This window comes from Larimichthys crocea, chromosome XVII (assembly GCF_000972845.2).
Source record: "Larimichthys crocea isolate SSNF chromosome XVII, L_crocea_2.0, whole genome shotgun sequence".
NCBI lineage: Eukaryota > Metazoa > Chordata > Actinopteri > Sciaenidae > Larimichthys > Larimichthys crocea.
In genome coordinates this window covers 6,370,460-6,391,642 of record NC_040027.1, presented here as the reverse complement: position 1 = coordinate 6,391,642, position 21,183 = coordinate 6,370,460, and the positions used below count along the sequence as shown (strand labels likewise).

General features: G+C 39.5%; 2 protein-coding genes across 3 annotated transcripts; both read left to right on the top strand.

Moving 5' to 3' along the window:
- Positions 1-3,147: 3,147 nt before the first annotated feature.
- On the top strand, positions 3,148-5,696 carry glulb (glutamate-ammonia ligase (glutamine synthase) b). Of its 2 annotated transcripts, XM_019261975.2 has the most exons (7): positions 3,148-3,307; positions 3,628-3,810; positions 3,922-4,083; positions 4,169-4,315; positions 4,409-4,536; positions 4,659-4,858; positions 4,953-5,271. In XM_019261975.2, the coding sequence occupies exons 2-7, from the start codon at positions 3,645-3,647 to the stop codon at positions 5,269-5,271; spliced, it is 1,122 nt and encodes a 373-aa protein (XP_019117520.1). In that variant the 5' UTR covers positions 3,148-3,307; positions 3,628-3,644. The 2 variants fall into 2 exon arrangements, with proteins under 2 accessions (XP_019117520.1, XP_027146105.1); XM_027290304.1 differs by lacking the exon at positions 3,148-3,307 and having other exon boundaries at positions 3,645-3,810; positions 4,953-5,696.
- A 9,824-nt stretch (positions 5,697-15,520) lies between these two features.
- On the top strand, positions 15,521-20,925 carry znf648 (zinc finger protein 648). Its single transcript, XM_019261963.2, has 2 exons — positions 15,521-15,866; positions 16,195-20,925. The coding sequence occupies exon 2, from the start codon at positions 16,254-16,256 to the stop codon at positions 17,775-17,777; it is 1,524 nt and encodes a 507-aa protein (XP_019117508.1). The 5' UTR covers positions 15,521-15,866; positions 16,195-16,253; the 3' UTR covers positions 17,778-20,925.
- Positions 20,926-21,183: the final 258 nt, after the last annotated feature.

The window sequence follows — 21,183 nt, the reverse complement described above, 5'->3', positions numbered from 1 at the left end:
TCACGAGTATCCCAGCTTCCCCCTCCTCACTTTCCCTGGACCCCGTCTTTGTGCCATCTGGACCTCCCTGCTCTTTAGCCTGTCTTACACCCCCAGTTGTTGAATAAACCCTGTTTGCTCATGAAGTCAGCATTTGCCTCTTATCCGTTATCATAGCAGTAGGGGCTAAAGTGAGGGGCTAAAGGAAGCAGATAAGTCCTCTCCTGCATTAAGACATGGCATTGAATTCAATGCTGAAGGAATCACTTCCTTAAATTTGGCTACAGCACTATCAGATAAACATCTGCTGTAAGAGTTTCTACACAAAGGCTTATAGTCCAGTAGTATGAACTTAAAGGTTATTTAAAAATGGTCAGACAGAAGAGGATTCTGTGGAAAGACTATTAGATTATCAATTTCGATGCCATACGGGAGAACAAGATCAAGAGTGTGGTTGAGACAATGAGTCGGTTTATTTACACTCTGATAGAAGCCGATTGAATCTAATACAGAGATAAACGCAGTACTCAGACTATCATTGTGGTTGTCCACATGGATGTTAAAATCACCTACAATAATTACTTTATCTGAAATCATGTTGTCTCTTTGTCCAAACCTGCCCTTTCTTTTTGGCTGTAAAAGTTTCACAATTACCTTGGCTGTTTTCCACATATAAGTGAATGTCTTGGGAATTATTTTTCAGGCTTAGCACTACCTGATTCAACAAAACTCCATGGCACTACACTCTCTCAGAGCCTGGTCACACAAAACCATAGAGAAGCTTTTCACAGATTTGGTTTATTTGATTATATTATGTACATTAAATCTATTCATATACTTAATATATCAATAGTCTGGCTACAATAACAACAATCTAATAAGCATGGAATGATGCAGAACCACTCTTTTTTAGGGCCTATCACTTCATTGCCTGATCACTCTGTCTGCAGACATAAATCCTCTGCCTAATTTAAGCTTTAGCAATCCCCTTTGAGCGTGAACTATAATATTGTTCATTAATTATACGTTTTCTGTAGCCTGCTATACACCTTAGAAGTAAAGGTGACTCTTTGGTCTCACGGCAGCTCATTGGAGTGCTTTTATCTGTTGATTTTATACAGCTGTTTCCTTCTGTTGTGGTCAAGTTTGTGTGTTTTCTTTCAGAAATATGTTGGTTGGTTATTCACGACCTGCAGTATCTAGTGTTAAGCAACTGTATACCTAATTTTAAAATATATATGTTGTGGAATGTTTAGCTCCCTGTGACTTACTTACAAATGACCTTCTGGAAATTTCAAAGGGGGGAATCACATCACATCGGTTTAAATGGACGGATTCCAGTGCTCTGAATTCAGTGGTGTTTACATTTCAGCATGAAGTTTTTAGTCAGTTTAGATCATTTGAATTATAACGATCTTTCTCTGACGCCATAGCTTTGTTTCCTCGCCTAGCATCTGTATCAGTCTTGGCTTTTCTCAGACAGAAAACCAACTCTGTGTTTTCAACATAACACTCAGAGCACCTGATTTCAAACTTCAGAAGTGAAAACATATCTGACAAGTTATGACAGGTCTGTCTTAGGGTTATACTGCCAGTTGTGTGTACAAACTTGTTTGGGAGGAGCCGCATGTCAAATTTTCTTCCTTAATCCGGTTAGAAATGTTTTCAATATGACTATATATGATTTGTCAGAAATGTAAAATGCTTGCTTGCTTGCAAACATTTGATTAGTAAGGTGTTAGCTATAGCATGATAAAACTATTTAGTAGTAGTTTGATTAGAATGCATATATGATCTAAAATATATTATCATAATAAAACAAATATGGCTGATTAAACACCACATCAACCTTAGTATAAAATGCTACTCTCATTTGAATGAATCTGTAATAATCATCCAATTTTCAATTCAGTTTAATGATCACATTTAATCATGTGATCAATCAGCTGCAATCATTTTCATTTATCATTTTAAAAAGAGTGAAAAATGATAACATGAAGGGGAAATGTAATAAATAATAATGGAAATACATATAGAAGTAATACGAAATAAAGAGTAAATAAACTGAACATTTGAAGTACTTCCATTTTCTGTTGCTTTAGTTTGACTCCACTTTATTTCAGAGGCAAAAATTGGACCGTTTTCATATGAATACATACTTACTTAAATGTGTTAGTTTATGTGCATGCACTTTTTTTCAGACAATGCCCATTAAATTGCAAGGAGTTCTATTTTGAATTTAAAAGGCACAAACGAGCTGTGGGCTGGCACTGCACTCCTCAGTTGGTAGCTGAACGCCCGGTTCCCGAATCTCTGTGTAGTTCTGTTCAAACATATTACAGCACAGTGCGGTGCAAGTATTCAGACGCTTTACTTGACTTTACTTTGTCCCTGTCTGTGTTTTATCATCATATCTCATGTTTTGGATTCATATTACTGCTGCATTAAGGTGTGTTTCACATTTTGCTGTAGATATTTAAGGCTGACCTCAGCTACTTCATATACTGTTGGGTAGTTTTACAGCACTCATTCTATAGGTTATAAATAAGTTATAAATATGTTAATAGCATTGCTGTCCTCTGAGAGCCACATATCTTGATAAAGTCACCTTTTCATGAGGTCAGAAAAGCAGTCAGCTTTGTGACAGTTCATTTCCAGGTCATCCAAGAGGGATTTAAACCGTTTATTTAACTTCAGAAAGGACAGGCCAAGCACTTAGACCAAGTATTAAGAATTTGTGATCAAGTACAGTACTTGAGTAACCTAAATGCAGCCTCCTTTGTTACATTCCAACACTGAATAGTGCAGCAGCATGATGTGTGTTTGTGTAACAGGACAGGATGTATCAGTATGTCTAACCACATGTAGGTAAAATGAACCAACAACACTTTGGGAACACATTGTTCTGTCCGTCTGTCGGTTTATCGCCACTAGATGGCGCAGCACTTGTTTATGTCATGGCTGCTTGTCTCTTTGTGTCACATTTTTAAATCCAGTCCGTTTGCTTTTCACTCTTTGCACATGATTTGATGAAAATGTGTTGAAAGTTAAGAAAAAAAACTCCCTGGGATTTCTATCTTTAATATAATTAATTATTTTTTTTGTCAGTTGTTCGCCACGATGAACGGGTGACTCGGGTGTCATTTTATCATGAACAGGTCACGTTTTCTGTTGGCCAATCAGAGGCGGCGGAGATGCTCGGCAGTTGTATAAATCCAGCGTGGAGGCAGTGGAGGAAGCAGGAATGAAAAACAATAGAAAGCATCGCACCGACCACAAGTCAATAGACTCTTATAATCTGTCGATATTTTTCTATACTTAACATAAGGTAAGTGGACATATTCACAGAGATGTGCTGCTGGATCCATCTCCGCTTTGTTTTGAACCTGTTTATTTTTTTGCTTAGATGTTGATTTTGCCCTAATACAGATGCTGTGCAACAATAACATATGTTATATATATTATTCTTATTCATTCCTTGAACCATGTGAGTCAGAGCAACAGATGATTATGGCGTTTTTAAGTTTTCCTTTTAAATAATATGGACTTTAACCTGATGTGTCTTTATCGTGACATTCACCATTTTACATGTCCTCTCAGACACTGGTTTCGCTGTGTAATACTTATCATCTGCCCTCTTCACTCCAGGTTTTGGGGTCAAGAAAATGGCCACCTCAGCAAGTTCAAAACTGAACAAAGCTGTTAAACAGCAGTACATGGATCTCCCTCAGGGGGACATGGTCCAAGCCATGTATATCTGGATAGATGGATCTGGAGAGGGGTTGCGCTGCAAGACCAGAACTTTGGATTTTGAACCCAAAACGATCGAGGGTAAGATATGGCTCTTGTATGATCAATACAAACATCCACAGTCAGATATGGTTAGAGATATTTTTAAGAATTTGAAGTAGGTCATTGATTTCAGTTGTCTTTCTGCGTCAGATCTTCCCGAGTGGAATTTTGATGGCTCAAGCACTTACCAGTCAGAGGGATCCAACAGCGACATGTTTCTGATCCCTGCAGCCATGTTCAGGGATCCGTTCAGGAAAGACCCCAACAAGCTGGTGCTGTGTGAGGTCCTCAAGTACAACCGTAAACCAGCAGGTAAGCCGTTAAAAAAAACAACCTAAATATCTATGCAGTTACACTTGTCTTGCATTTCAGCTAATCCTTGTTGTTGTTCTAACAGAGACCAATCTGCGCAAAACCTGTAAACAGATCATGAGCATGGTGGAGAATAACCACCCGTGGTTTGGCATGGAGCAGGAGTACACTCTCCTGGGAACAGACAGTCATCCCTTCGGCTGGCCATCCAACGGTTTCCCAGGTCCCCAAGGTGATTATCGGATTATAGCTTACCTCTTTGTTTACTGAAATTTAATATGTGAGCGACCGAGTGTTAATATTTAGTTTCTTTCCTCCTGATTAGGACCGTATTACTGTGGTGTGGGAGCAGATAAGGCCTATGGAAGAGACATAGTGGAGGCACACTACAGAGCCTGTCTGTACGCTGGGGTTAAGATCTGTGGAACCAATGCTGAAGTCATGCCAGCTCAGGTACCGCCCTGTTGTTTTTCTGTTGTCCGCCTTCCATCCATTTGTAGTTAGTCAGTCACAGTGTGAAATACCATTTAATGATTATTTGGTTAATAATGCTTACAATGCTCTTTCTGTTTCAGTGGGAATTCCAGGTGGGGCCTTGCGAAGGCATCAACATGGGGGATCATCTGTGGATTGCCCGCTTCATCCTTCACAGAGTGTGTGAGGATTTCGGTGTGATTGTGTCCTTTGACCCCAAACCAATATCAGGGAACTGGAATGGTGCTGGCTGCCACACCAACTTCAGCACAAAGGGCATGCGAGAGGATGGTGGACTTAAGTGAGAAAATGTTTTAATTGTTTAAATGTCTAACTGTGGTTCGGTTTTGAATTGTGGGTTTTGAGTGCGTTCCTGTACCCTCTTTTCGTCACAGAATCATTGAGGAGGCGATTGAAAGGCTGGCAAAGAGACACAGGTATCACATCCGGGCCTACGATCCCAAAGGTGGGCTCGACAATGCCAGACGCCTCACTGGCTATCACGAAACATCCAGCATTGACGAGTTCTCAGCCGGTGTGGCCAACCGTGGTGCTAGCATCCGCATCCCTCGCTCAGTGGGGCAGGACAAGAAGGGCTACTTTGAGGACCGCCGTCCATCCGCCAATTGCGACCCTTACATTGTCACGGAGGCCTTGGTGCGCACATGTTTACTCAAAGAAGAGGGGGAGGAGCCCACAGATTACAGCAAATGAACAGACCAACGACGACCAAGACGTTTTTAAATTTTCTACTTGACAGATGAAAAGATAATTGTTTTCTTTGTTGAAGCAAATCTTTACCGCAGGCACAAACACTGCCTTTTTGCATTTAGTCATGATGCCATGGTAAAAGATCATTTGTAATTAATCATATTGTGGTAATGTGTTTTAACTTGTACTAACAACAGTCCGAATGCAGCAGGTTTGCTGTAGATGGTAACTCTGACCCAAAGGATCCCAAAGGCATTTGAATGTTTTTATCAGTCTTGGCCTGTCTCTGTCACAGTGTTGATTTTTATCATGTTATGGATAGAATAAGTCATGCACATTTCTGTAGTTTTTGTTTTTTAAGAATGCATGTCTGTTTTCACTTGTTATTGTCACAACAAACACTTAAATAAACATCTAGCATTTTTATATCTGGTGTTGACTCCCCCATTTATCCTTTTTTGCCTTAAGTTGTATTCTTTCAAGAACCTGTTTGTCGTATCCAGACTATCAGCTGATATTAATCTCTGAAACCTGACCTGAACGTCAAGGGAAGGGAAACAGTGCTGTAACGTTTAACAAATGGTGGTTAATTAAGACGAGGCAACATTCACATCCTTCTCCTTATTTAAACAACTCACAAACCGAGTGGCTGCCTTACCTACAAAATCAACATGATGTCAAAGAGCTTTGACATATTTATCAACGTGAGTACTCAGCCTTTGCTGACGGCACTCAGCCTTTTGTGGCAGGTCAATACAGAAATAATGCGTGTAACTGTTTGTCTGGTATGTTGTTATGATGTACAGTATGTCTCTATAGCCTATGGACTAGTTCTTAAAGACAGGAACGTAAAGACAGGATTTCAATCTGAGAGCTGATATCATTTTGTGCAGTTGTACAGAGTAATGTAGAACGCACCATGCTGCATTAGCTACTTAAACAAATTTGCAGAATTAATATCATTTAGTAATTAGAGTAAATAGTTGTCAGCATTACATAAAAACATCTTTCAACTCGCAACTCAGTGTGAGCCTGATTGACCTACAACATCACATTAAAGGACACATGCATACTTGTTTTGTGCACTGTATTCTCCTTCAAAGGTCCCCACCATGTTGTTTCTATTTGAACTGATTCAGTGTCGTGACTGCCTCCAGTTTCACTTGATTTGTCATGTTATAGATGTCATATGGGGCCTCTCCATTTCATAACAATCCCTACAAAGTCTTGACCAGAGTAAATATACAGTATGTACTGGGCTGGTGAGGGTAACTCATTCCTCACATTCAGGCCCAACGTGGTTTCTTGCCAAAACAAGGAAATGAGATGGCCACTGAGAATTTAATTCCACACATTGTTAGTGCACCCAGCAAACTTAAAGGGGCTATTATTGTGTTTTTTGATTATTTTTTTCCCATTGAAATAAAAAGTTTTTACACTTTAAAGGACCTCACTGTTTTTTTGTTTTTCTTCTTTATAATAATAATTTTACTGTAAATTCAAAATATGTTTCATTTCTGCCAGTCATTTCTAAAATCATGCTGTAGTGAGATATTTAAATGGATTCTCCTGACCACAGCTGTTTAGTGCACTCTAGACCAAACCCTCAGGCCAACAGACAATGCCAGTTATTTGTTAAATGTACCACTATTAACTAATAATATTATTTTTTATATTTAAATTAAGTTTGTCTTTGAGTGATTTATGCTTTTTGGGCATTTAGCCTAAGTGTAACATGAACAACTGGACGTGTTTGAAAGTTTATTTTAGTCTAAGGGCTGTGAACTGGGATCACTGGTGTCAGTAAGGGGACAGTGTGGCCTAGTAAAAGTTGTGTCTCTTATTGTATCTTTTTATGTCCTTGACTGAGACATTGACACAACTTCCACCCGATGCAAGTAGCAGTGAAGGAATAGTCATCTCAATTTCATCAAACATTTACTGTATACAAATGTGTGTATGTATGTATCTATACGTATAAATGGAAATATATGTATCAATGTGCTAGTATACTTATTAACCATACTGGTTGATGTACACTTGTGTACACAAAAAAGTAAGCTTTGGCAGCTCTAGTGTTAGCTTCATGCCGTGCTTTAGTATGTATACAATTATACCATGACGTAGAACGAGTTTGTTGCCTATGGACAGATTTAGGGACTGCACACCAGCGGGTTGGGCACAGTTTACCTTATAGGGACAAAGGTGGAGTCACTGCAGCAATTTCAAATTGAACTGAGTAGTATTAGTACATTTAGATAGAGTACTTCATTAATTCGAACAAACTTTGCAACCAAGATCTATTAATAAGCTTTGATCACAATAATGTGCAATTTAAGTTTATTTTCCCTTAAGTATATCAGTACAATATATACAGTATATAGTATGTTACACTATAGCTCTGTATTTCCGTCCTCTTGATTTAGCATCAATGGTCTTACAACTGGACTGCGTGTAGTAGTATTTCCTTGTAGCAAAGTATTTGACAGCTGTCTGAGAGCAGCTAATTCAATTTGGCTCTGCGTTCACTGCCAAACAAAATCCAAATCACGTTACATTGGCCTCCTAAATCATTCCTCCAAGCTAAGATCAGATTATGTTACTGTATGGAAATGCAACCTACAAAGAAACATATGGACATACTGCAGATATAACAAGAAATAGGGAAACATTGGAGGCGTTTAATTAAGGCTTTCAGCACATACTGTAGCGATGCCTGAGAAGGCAGACATTGAAATGTCTTTTCTCATGTGTGTATGTTTTGTACTACATATATATTGTTACACAACCTATAGAAATGTTCCGATTGCATTACAAGTTGAGCCCCTTCTCAGCTTCTCTTATGTTATCTGACCTCATTGTGCTGTCCGTACAACAGTATGAAGCACTTTGGCAACAATACAAGGATAAACATAGATATTTCAGATATGATAACCTGGACAGATAAACTGGACAAAGAGGAGGTCTCATGAAGAAACCATTATGCCTAGAGCCTGGTTTCCATGGAAGCTGGAGTCTAAAATTCAGGCAATCTGGTGTGTGGAGGAGAGGTGGGGGTGGGGCTCTATACCAGGCTGTTACATAACAACAGGCAGGTCAAGAAAATGTATAGTGCATAGAACAAAGAGTGCAGCTGACTAACTGTGGCACTTTTTAAAAAATCATTTCCATAAAGGCCAGTGTATCACATATTAAGACACACTACATAATCTCACTTTTTCATTTTCATCATACAACACAGACTATTCATTTTAAATAAAGAGCCATTTGAACTGCAACTCATTCAGATTTGAGACTTAATCAGATGTCTTCAGTTCAAACAGCAGATGAGCGACAATCCTCGACTGCATTAGCTCCAAACTCATCACATAATTGGAGTTCTGCTTAGAGAGCCTTTAAGTCCAACTATGACTGGTGACAACAGACTGGCTATTCTTTCTGTTCCTTCACTTTAAGCCCCTCAAGAGGTTCCTCCCCCGCTGCGGTGGGTTTGGGGACATATAGTGAAAACTGCTGCAGCCTGGCTGAACTGATGGTTGGAAACTTGAGCAGCTGTGAAAGCAGAACTGCACAGTGAGACAGAGAGGTTAAAGAACCCCGGACAGAGCATGGACAGAGATCAGACCACCACAAATTGTGAATAACGTCATCAGCATTATAAACACATGGAAGTTTGTATAATTTGTTCAATTATGAACTGCCCTCACTGTCCTGAACGTTTCCTATGGCCGGTCTATTGATAAATTTACTTTCTCCAGCTGGATAATGGGACACAGCATGGTTCAATTCAGTTTAAACCAGCACAAAAATGCCTTGTGGACACGTCCTGCTGCACGTGCACCACAGCTGACCCAGTGATAAGAAACACGAGAGAGCTGAAAAGCAAGTGACAAGCCTAAAAATAAGCTGAGTGCACGTTAACATACAAAATATCATGTAAACATGGCAGACATCTCAATTCATAGGGTAATTGGATAAATAACTTATTATTTTTTCTCTACGTTAAAATGCCATGATGCAGAAGAAGAAGCTACAACCAAGAGGTGGTTAGCTTAGCTTAGCATAAAGACTGAAAAGGGAAAACAGCCACAGCAACATAAGAGTGATGACAAGACTCAAGGAGGTTACAGCTCCCAGACAGGGAATAGTCCAACACATAGCCTTCCTTAAAAACAATAACTAGTTGGTTTACATTGGTAAATTAAATAAACCCTTATTTAGAACCAAGCTAGTTATTGCCACCATTTCTTTGTGCTAGATCTGATCCTGATTCTAAGCTAAACTCAGGTCTCTTTGGTGTAGCTTCATATTAAGAATAGTTGGAGTTTAGAGCTACATGTATTAAGTTAGAGATAACAACCAGTTAGCTTAGCAACAAGCCTTGAAGTGGGGGAAACCAGGTTACCTGCTTACCAGGACCTCTGATTAATCATTTGCATCCCATTTCTTTAAAGCATCATCAAGGAATTTTGAGTTGATTATGGCGGCCCCATTGGACAAAAGTAGTAGTGTCATTACATTCGTTTCAGGGGGGTTTCAACCAATGACAGTGAACGAGTGACGTCACCCATAGATCTTCAAATTTTGAAGCTGAAAATGTGCAGTGCTGGCTGCCGCCATGTTGTCTTTTCTCCCTCTTTCACCTGCCATGCATATCTAAAAATGGCAAAGACGTGGATCATCAGTGGAACTGAGGCAGGCCAAATGACACTTGGGTGCTCTATTAAGTCATCTGTAACGGCACTTACCTGTCATTCAAAGCGTTCATGCTGTTAATTCTGTATAACTTTAAGCCTTAATATAATGTGAACAGGTGAGTTGTATATAAATTCATCCTCAGTACAGTTGTCATGAACGGGGAAATTAGCTATAGAGACCAAAAGTGTTTTTTGTATCAGGCTGTAAACATGTTTATTTCTGCTGTGAAGTTGGACATTTGAACATTATGGAGGTTGAAATGTTCTGAAGCCAGCCTCAAGTAAGCTGACAGCAGCTGCACTAAAAGTCACTGCAAACATGAGAAGCTGTAAACATGAGTTGAAGCTTCACTTGTTTTTCTCTTCTGTGTTTGGCTGACATGACCAGACTAGACACTTAAAACACTGCTTTCACTTGTTTCCTGTTTTGTCTTACTCATTGCTAAACATGTGTCAAGTACGTGTGCCTGGCTACTTGGCAATTAAAAAAAAAAAACAGCAGACTAGCACACGGCATCATCTTTAATTATCTTTGGGTATTTATTTCATTGTTTGTCTAAATATAACAAAACAACATCATTCTGACAACATATTGAATTGGTTGTATAATAATAATACTAATTTAATATAAATGGTAAATGGTAAATGGACTGTACTTATATAGCGCCTTTCTAGTCTTCCGACCACTCAAAGCGCTCTACACTACATATCTCATTCACCCCATTCACACACATTCATACACTGATGGCATTGGCTACCATGCAAGGTGCCAACTGCTCATCAGTTTCTGGATCTAACCATTCATACACATTCACACACCGATGGCACAGCCTTCGGGAGCAATTTGGGGTTCAGTGTCTTGCCCAAGGACACTTCGACATGCAGACCGCAGGAGCCGGGGATCGAACCGCCGATCATCTGATTGGTGGACGACCCGCTCTGCCTGTGAGCCACAATATAAGCCAAAGCAAGTTTTTTTCATGACTGATTTGACTTTCTAGGCTCTTTTTTCCAGCTGTCTTTCATAGCCCTCTAATGGCATTTCTCACCTCTGCCACTGCCAGATCTCATCCTGCAGTTTACAATCCCCCATACCAGGACATTCAGGAGCCACTAGGGCAACACCACCCCACCCTTCCAGCCACAAAGATAATGGAATTTTACAAAGGTCAAACAAGTAAGCACTGGGTGAGCAAAACCCAACAGAGTCTGACGTAAAGGATAACATGAAAACACCTCAATAAGCAGATGACCTCAGCGGCCCAGCTAGATTTCCTCACAAGAGTTTTCAGAAAAACATATTTCATATGTTTAAAAAAAAAAAAAGTGTTTCAAAGTGTTACCATCTTGATGTTTGTGTGTTGCTCCACACACCGAGCTTCACTTACTGTGCTAAGATAAAACTAGCCTGGGACAAATGTAGGATGTTATTGTTTGACTTAAATCAAACCTTTGGTTTTGCAAGCATTTGTAATTTTGATATAGGTCTGACAAAAGTGTTTTTTTTAATGCTTCTAAACAGTATTTGTGATGCATTTTAATGCATCTAAGAAGATGTAGAAGTATGAAACAAAATAGAAAAAATGTGATTAAAAGCAACATTGTGTAACTTTTCTACTGACGTGTAATCAGGTGAGCAGCATCCGCCGTACATCAGTCCATAAGATTTGTAACTTTGTGTTCTAGGTTCCCACGAGGATCACACACCACCAACTATTTCACAGATTTTGGTAAAACTTGATGAAACTTACAGAGTTTCCTGACAGACAGTAAAGTAAACTGCTGCAAACTATAGCTGCTGTTAGCTAATGTAAGCTCAGTTTATTAGCCAGGTTACCTGGACTGTGAGCTCAAACTGAGAACTACTCCCATAGTTCAAACAGGTGTCAAATACGAAGTTGACCAAATTTAACGTAATAAAAAAAAAAAAAAATAAGAGTAGTTCCAAATATATATATATATACATGAATTAACACACCTCACACAGTGTGTGTTGTTGATGGAAAATATAAAGATTGTCTCTGAATGGATTCATTGTAAGTCCTCAAATTACTGTTTAAGCCTTTAATGATCTGATGCTTGTCACAGCCAAGTACTTGTCAAATTCAACTGCCCGAACGGATTAAAATACTTTTAACCTTAATGACAATAAGTTCAGTCTTGCCTTTTGGATCTGGATCTAGTTCTGTCATGATGAGAGCAAAGCATGAAAATCCATGTAAAATGAGAGAACCACAGGTGTGAAAATAGCCGGAGGCACAAGCAGTCCAACTGCTTTTTAACAAAAGGCTGAGGGCGAAGAAGACAATACATGCTTCAAGCTTCCTGGTGTCGTATAGAAAAATCAGTTTTTAATTCTAATACACTCAGTTAGGAATCAGTACCCTGATAATGGATGTTAGGGCTCAGAGTCCAGTCCTGAAATTCTGAAGAGGGAAACTGCCCATAAACTATGATCACTCAGTTCAACACCCTGTGTTAGAAATCACTTTCCACTACACCCGATTCTCCTTGGAGACCAGAACAATAACATCACTAATCTGGTAACTTCCAGCAAAGGCATGTTTTTCTACAGTGCTTCGTACAACACTTCTTTATACCATAGTTAGACGGCACATTAGAGTTGTCAGTTCTGCATGCCACTGACAGTGTCAAGCTTGTTAGCATTCCCATGGATTTAATATGATGGTAATCACATCTGCTGGTAATCACTGATGGAAACAGCTCAATAAAGAATGTACTCATTCTAACCTTTTTGTGTTTAATGGGGCAAAGTGAAATACAAAGTGGGTCAAAGCCTGATGCTTATTGTGATGTGATATGTATGATTATGTCGGATCATTAATACAACAGTATCTGATTGTCTTGTGTGCTATGATATTGATTCCAATATGATTGTTTATTTTGACCACTTTTAGTAGTCCTATTTGCCATAAAGGAAATTATGTCAAATTTAATTTGCAAACAAATAAAATCTAAAGTTTTAGTAAGATGAGGCTACAGTGTCACAAGAAGGCAGTATACGCAAGATGAAGAGACTGCATGGTATAACTTCATCAGGTCTGCATTAGGAGGTACAATGTGGGTAGATGTCCTGTAGGGTTTGACTTATGCAACTGGATGCATAGCGAAGCAAATCCAACAATTTCCACAGAAAGGAGTTCTGTGGAAAATTCCAAGACCGGGTATGTTTTCAGTTAGGGCAGTCCACTCCACAATGAAATTCAAGATCCACCACCTGAATGACTAAGCACTTTTTCTTAGCGGTGTGCCAGTATATATATATATGTATGTATGTATGTATGTATGTATGTATGTATGTATGTATGTATGTATGTATATATATATGTATGTATGTATGTATATATATATATATATATTCATACATGGCCAACTTTCTAGCAAAGCATATGCATTGTGTTTTTTGGTGATCTATACAGATAGTACACATTTGTCTTGAGTCATGAGAGAGGAACACTTTCTTTATTGGGGATCTTGGAAGAAACACAAACATGCAGTAAACTAACAAACCACAATCTTTTTAATCCCAACAGAGACTTCCTGGGTGATGCTCCTGAAGCTGGTTGTTAGTACAGCTTTGGAATCCGGGTTCATCTATTGCGTCACTACGAAATACACTTGCGCGACATAGATCACAGCTTTATAGTGACAGCTTCTGGTTAATACAAAGACATGAGTCAGCTTTAGTTCAGTATCAATTCAATACATTTTTTTATTTGTTGTTACTGGCAGATTAAATGAAGGTAAAATCTGGGATTTAAGGCATCAATGAAGTACTGATTTCAGATGGACAACACATGCATATGCACAGTGACACAGTTACATAACTATGACAGTGTGCAGCACCAGAGTCACAGTCCTAACTATTTCACCAACCCACAACTGTGCTTATGTTGTAGTTTTCCCAAAAGTCTTCTTTTTTTTTTTTGATGTCCTGATGTATTGTGTTGTCATGACATATTCCAAAATTATGATTATGATATCGTCCACATACAACCATTAGTTAACACGAGGGACATTGTTCAATATTTCTGAAAGCTTATATTAGGAAACGCACCAGAATGTGGTGTGGCTGTGTGGGAAACTGAACTCCACGGAGATTATAACTTGATATGTGCAGATGAACAAAGTGCATCTGAGTTTAAAACAGAGCTTTGTAAGGATGATTTGTCACGTGTCCAATTTCAGTCTGCTCTTCTCTGGGAAAATGCAGACCAGCACTACCCATTTAATTATGACATTAGTCTCACGAGATTCTCTCAATTACTTTACACATGCTGGCTGCTCAAACCATGTCTATCTCTGCAGGATAAAAGTGAGGGCAATTGTCCTGATGGAAGAAAACAGCTCTCTCTTGGCCTGTAGGCCACTGATCTCCATGCAGGCCAGAGGGATTTTGTATAATTAGTGGATTTTATTTCAACAGAAATTCCGGATAAAAGAATGTAAGAAAACTGAAACGCCCAAAAACTGTTGAACCAGTTCTCGAGAATAAAAGCAGTAATACTAAAGAATACACCACCATGGCATGCTCAGTAACTCTTCACTGAATGCTTCAGCCTGTTGAAATGGTTCCTAAATCACCAATATTAAAGGGAAACAAGGCCATCTACTGACAGAAAACTGAATTGCAGCTTATTTATCGCCTGAAAATAAGAGCAGCACATGTAACAGGTATTCTCGGAACGCCATGCCTGCATCCAGTTTCCCAGGCACCCCACTCCCAAAAAGTCACACCAAATTAAAGACAGTCCATATTTTGCTCTTTTGAGAGAATACAGTTGACATGCAACTAGCCTTATAGCCTTATCTTCAGGACGGGAGATTAAAATCAAAAACTGTTTCCATGAAAGAGAAAAAAATCCTCTTTTTTTTCAAAGGTTAAATTGAAGACAATCTGTCTGTCATTGTGTGTCAAAAACATGCCCACAATAACATGTTCTCTAAGACAGGGGTTCCAGAGACTTGCGGATCCCCAGATGTCAGATGATCTGTCCTTGTTACATGTTGTAATGTTTAGCACGATGCTAATAGAGCTTGTCTAATGTTGTTGTTGCTGCTAATGTCCTTAATCTGTCGTAATCACTCAGGGGTCAGAATGGACAAAAAAGATCCAAAGGCTTTTATTTTAAATTTAACTTTTAAAAAAAAAATGTTTTGTTACAATTATGGCTAAAGTATGCTATTTCTAAAAGTTTTTAAATTTTATTTGATTTCTGAAAATCATCTTGCGACCCTCCTTTGCTGCCTCGCAACCTCCCAGAGGGGGAACCCCACTTTGGGATATGAAGCAGACAGTTCAATGGGAATGTCACTTAAAGTATAAATTTGTTAATTAGTACTAGTTGCTCCTTAGCGTACTTATTGCCTCATAACCTAATAAGTCAATTAAAGTATTAATGCGCAGTGTTTATGTAACAACACGGCAGAAGAACAAAAGTTAAATATTCTTACAAAACATGAACATGAAGCTTGACTTTAAATTTCAATTTTATTGTACATTACCTAAATATTAGCATAAACATGTGAATACATTCTAACCTCGCAGCTGACAAACGGTTAAAAGTTGAGTCTTTACTTTGACTTCAGTTTAACGGGAAGTTCTCAGCCTGTGAGTCTGACTGTGTAACTTCCTCTGCAGGCTATATACAAACGTGCGGTGAGCTAAGTCAGTGAAAGGTAAGCTGAGCCTGGCCCTTAACATAACATTCCTGTGCTGACTAGCAGGATAGATGCTGACCCAGAGTCCACTGCTCAGCTGCCAAACTCCGCCCGTTAACACCACTGGACATCACCCACAGAGTTATACTAGACCCCTAGGCTAGTATAACTTGTGTGTGGCATCTGCTACACCTCACCTGCTCGCACAGAGACCGCAGGGTAAGTAGGCCACTAAAATGTTTTCAATATTTGAAGTTAAAAGCCATGGAGGTAGTATGATTTATTGTTATAGAAACAGATGCAAAATATCTGGAGGAACGTGTGTTGAGCTTGGGGAGTTGGGTGTTAAATGACTGCAATGTGCAAAGTTATGTGAGGAGTATACTGAATATCTGTACGGTGATAGTAATACTATGAAGAAAAGACTCCAAATATGATTTGATCGTTTATATCCAGATTTAGGATTTAATTGTAGAAATGGATGTTGAAATAAGATCCATTGTGGTTTGACGTGGAGGACGGTAATAACATGCTCTGTGTGTTTCAGTTTTCAGGTCTTTTTAAAGAGGCATCAGGAATTCCCTGAACAGCTTAAAACTGGTGCAGATGATTTCATGTATTGCTGCACAAGTGGCCATGGCTGATGAAATCTCCCCAGGGATGTCTGACAGACAAGTTGATGAAAAGAGAAGTAAGAGGAAACATCAAGAAAGGCATTGTGTCACTCCTTCCCTGCCAAACAGACAGATCCTAATCAGCGCTCACAGTGTGAAGGCTGACTCTTCGTTCGGCAGTATTTGTGTAGGTATGAACTCACTTTCAGAGAACGGTGATGCTGAAATCCTTTATCTGAACCCTCAAACGCCTAAATGGTCTCTTGTGGAGAAGTTTGCTGAGCTCTCACCGGGTGACGAAACAGGACTTAATGATGACCAGGACTGCAGCGGGCGAGAATTTTTACAATGCACTAAATATATTGACAATAAAATATATGGATCTAATGAAGTGCTCTTGGATGCTGCACAAAAGAGGAAAAGGAACTGCTCGAAATACCTCAAGAGCCAAAAGGTACAAATGGATGCGCCAGTCAAACAGAGAGCATCTAAGCTCAAAGAGCTGAATGTTGAGGAATATTCTCCAGGTGCAGGTGGGAATAAGACCATAAAGAAGAATGTAAATAGTCACAATGTTAAGAAGCAGCTTAAAAAGCTTGAAGACGACAAGATCCCTCGACTGTTGGTCGCGATGAAAAAACGCAATGGACTTGACACGGAGCAGCGTCCTTTTAAGTGCACACACTGCCACTGGGCTTTTAAGAAGTTCTGCAACCTGCAGAGTCACTTACAAACACACACTGGCCTCAAGCCACATGTGTGTGATATATGTGGCAAGGCTTACTCTCACCAAGGCACGTTGCAGCAGCACAAGCGTCTACACACTGGTGAGAGACCATACCACTGCCCCTTCTGCGTCAAGACATACATTTGGTCCTCAGATTACCGGAAGCATATCCGCACACACACCGGTGAGAAGCCCTACGTCTGTAACACTTGCGGAAAGGATTTCATTCGCTCCTCTGACCTGCGAAAGCATGAGCGGAACATGCACACCAACGACAAGCCCTTCCCATGCACGCACTGTGGCAAGACCTTTAATAAACCCCTCTCTCTGAAACGACATGAGCGTAAGCACCTGGGAGAAAGACCTTTCTCCTGTCCCGACTGCGGGAAGGCCTTTGCTCTGGCCAGTCGCATGGCAGAGCACCAGAAGATCCACAGGGGAGTGCGTCCTTACATCTGCTCGGTGTGCTCCAAGTGCTTCACGAAGTCCTCCAACTTGACCGAGCACGAGGCCATTCACAGCGGAGAGCGACCCCATAAGTGCACCGAGTGCGGCGTGGCGTTTGCCATGGCTTCCCGCCTTGTTCGTCACCAGTACATCCACAATAAAGAGAAACCCCACAGCTGCACGGGCTGCAGCAAGAACTTCAGTCACCTGGCCACGCTGAAGCTTCACCAGGAGCAGACCTGCGCTGGAAGGATCTTTGTGTGTGTGGAGTGTGACAAATCCTTCCAGTGTGCTGCAAAGCTTGCACAGCATATGCTGAACCACAGAGACAAGAATGTCTGAATGTGTTTAAAGACAGCTAACATCCATCACTGTGTCAGTACCATGCGCTCAGTTCAAAACTGTGTATCTTAATGTGTGATCAGTGTGATCATTTCTTAATATATTCAGTTTCAGATACATCCATCTATTTAAGGTCATAGGGCACCAGTTTATTTATGTTGAGGTGAGTTTTTATGATAATTGTTCCTTATGCTTTTAAAACGGGTTACGCACACACCCTCCTCCCCATGGTGCTGGGTTCTCTTGAGAATGTTATGGGATAAAAATTGCCACCAGCTCAGCACTGAAACCTGAGCTGACAGCTTAATGGTGTAATATTTAAGAGGATACTAAAGCATTAAGACTATAAATGCAATTAATAATACACAGAACATTTTAACTTTATTTAGACCGTAAAAAGGATTTAGCAAATTTCAGATTGAATAATAACTAAACACCAGTCCTGGGTCATTCTGAATCTGGTGGCCAAGGTGGGACATGCTGACTCAATTCAAGTATGATTGGCACTAAGTTTGGCATTTCATATTGCCCATCACTTCATCACCCTTTATAGATTTATAGATACACAGAGAATTAAATACACAACTTCAGCATCGAGACATTAGCCAAACATACAGTAGATTAAAGCTTTGCTCAAGTGAAGCTGCTGCTACACTATGTTGTCCTGACAGATGGTGATGCAGCTTAACGTTTTCAATCCATGAATCAATGTAAGTAGGCTATGTGTTTATATTCTCAGGTGCATTTTATAGTCTGGTGAACTGTCGTGAGTTTGATGCACTTTTTCTCTAGCTTGAGGCATTACTGTGACCATAATAATAGACCAGGAGAGTTTGAATGGTTCAGGGAAGCTTGTTTTTTGCCAGCGGACACGCTGTGTAAAGTTAGTACGCCTTTACCAATTATCCTGTGCTCATACACCACGGGTACAAGATAATGTATCAGTTCAGTATGTGACTGGTGATTGATCCTTTTCCAGCAGTGTAAAGAAGCATTGACAATACATAAACCATAAAGCTCAAAATAATCTCAGTCATTGTAAACGTTATGAGGTGACCCATAAATACAAAGATTGTTCTAACATGTATTCCAAGAGTATATATTACTGTGTGTATTTTACTCATGTTGCTTTGTATTCATGATCATGTTCTGCAGCACAGCTGTTTCCATGCTGGATGTTGTTTGATACAGTTTAGCTTTAGTTTCTTTTCATCATCAACATTTGTGTTTCACGTGATTTTACTGCACTGCACACAACCAGAAAACAGGAAGGTGATGGTTTGAAGTGGCCATGTAATTAGCTCAGATGGAAATCTCTTGTACGCACGTGGGACGCACAAAGTATCAAGTGGAAAATGACCCCACAGTCTTTGAATCTACATGTACTGTATGTAGTGTATGAAGATACGCATGTAATGTTAATCTATGGTTCCTTTTATGTTGTTATGCACAAGCATGTTTGGTTGGTAAGAGGATCTTTCAAACTTTAGCATGTAGGAGCTCAAACTGCAGAGATTTTCTAAGTAAATGATGTTAGTCCTTTTGATTTGACTTTATTCTTGTACTAATCATGGCCCCTCTCTAAAGAATCATGCCAAACAAATAAAGACATTTTTCAAATGCCATATGAAAATGTCTTCATAAATCTGTCCATTCTGAATGTTTTTACGCTTCGATGTTATTGGTAGGCAGTAAGCGGTGGTTGGTGGTAATCCTGGTTGTGTGTGTGTGTGCTTAATTCCAAGCCAGTGTGTCCCACTGACACTTGGCAGCTGCAGACTAATGGTAAAAGGAGACAGCACCTGCCATGTTGTCACTTGTTCTACATTAACTGAGAGACTGCGTTTGAAATGCCAGCTATTTCTTTTGCGTAATCTATTTATTCAGTATGTGACTGCTGAACTCCTAATTGATATATTTCTTGTGCTGGTACAGCGGTGCAAAAAAGCATTGACATAATACATAATATACATTAAGCCATATGACAGAAATAAAAATACTCAGTTACATCAAAACATGTTACAGGGTGATACAGTCATAAAAAGATTGTTATAATATGTATTCCGAGATTATGTACTACTGTGCGTTTTATATACATTTTAAGGAGCCCACACACTATTAATAAAGTCATCTTCTTAGATGAAGGCATTGTAAATATTATCAGGACATGAACAATTTGATCCTATGAAAATCTGCTGGCTAGGAGATTTGAATGTGTTGGCTGTCTGCCGGCCTGAGGTCTTTCCCTAATCCCCTCCCCCTCCCACCAGGTGGTACGGTCCATCATCAACAGCGTGACAAAACAAGAACACATTTAAACATAATTAAAAATAAACTTTACAGATGTTAAAATAATTGGTTCCAGAAGATTAACGATGGCTTCTGTAAGGCTAATAAATGACCACAGCATTGGATTACATATCAAGCGTGGAACTCTGTTGAATGAATTTTTAATTGTTGTTTAATTATGTTTAATTGCATATAAATTTTATGATTAAAAAATGGTGCCATGGGATTGATTGATTTATATACGTTAGACTTACAGTGTACTGCTTAACTTAAGTAGAAGTAAACCATTTTAAAACTAGCAACAACTAGTTGTCAACTTTCTAGCTAGATTTAGCAACTTTTTAGGCCCTCTTAATGGAAAGTTTAGCAACTTATTTAGATTCCATTTCAGACGCCCATCACAGAAAATATGGGAAATATCTTCAAATATTATATTGTAATTCATTCCCATGCATGTTGCGGGTAAGCATATAAGGTTATCTGGTGTCTTTTAGCGCTAACACTAGTGACTTTTATTGGAAAAGGGTTGGCAACACTGCTAGCTAATGCTGGTGGCTGCCAGCATTAGCTAGCATAGCTAGTAAGACCATTTAGTGTACAGAAGGCTCACAGAAAAACATCTGAGTGCATATATAACATCATTTTGTTATTTATTTTTTTTAAATATTATTTTTTTGGCCTTTTGTCTTTATTGATAGGAGAGCTTAAGATCGTCAGGAAACGTGGGGAGAGAGATGGGGAATGATATGCTGGAAGGGGCCACACAGGTCGGGATTCGAGCCTGGGCCTCTGCAGCGAGCCTCCGCATATGGGGTGGCTTGCCGCCCCATATATAACATAAATAAAGAGCTGTGAGCTGTGGTCAGAGGTACTGTTCTCTGTTATGAGTTGATAAGCAGATACCGTTAGCACACCAGCTAGTTGAGAAGTTGTCAACTGCTGCTTTAAATTTAGCTGATTCTCTTGCACAGATAATCATTTATGGGTGATCTGAGCTGTGAGAGTCTGATGACACCACAGCTCCAGGTCATATCCCTCATACATAAATGGTCATTGAGGTCAATTAACATATCCCTTCCCCCATATATGTCCTGTGTCCACTAAGTTCCCTGCTGTC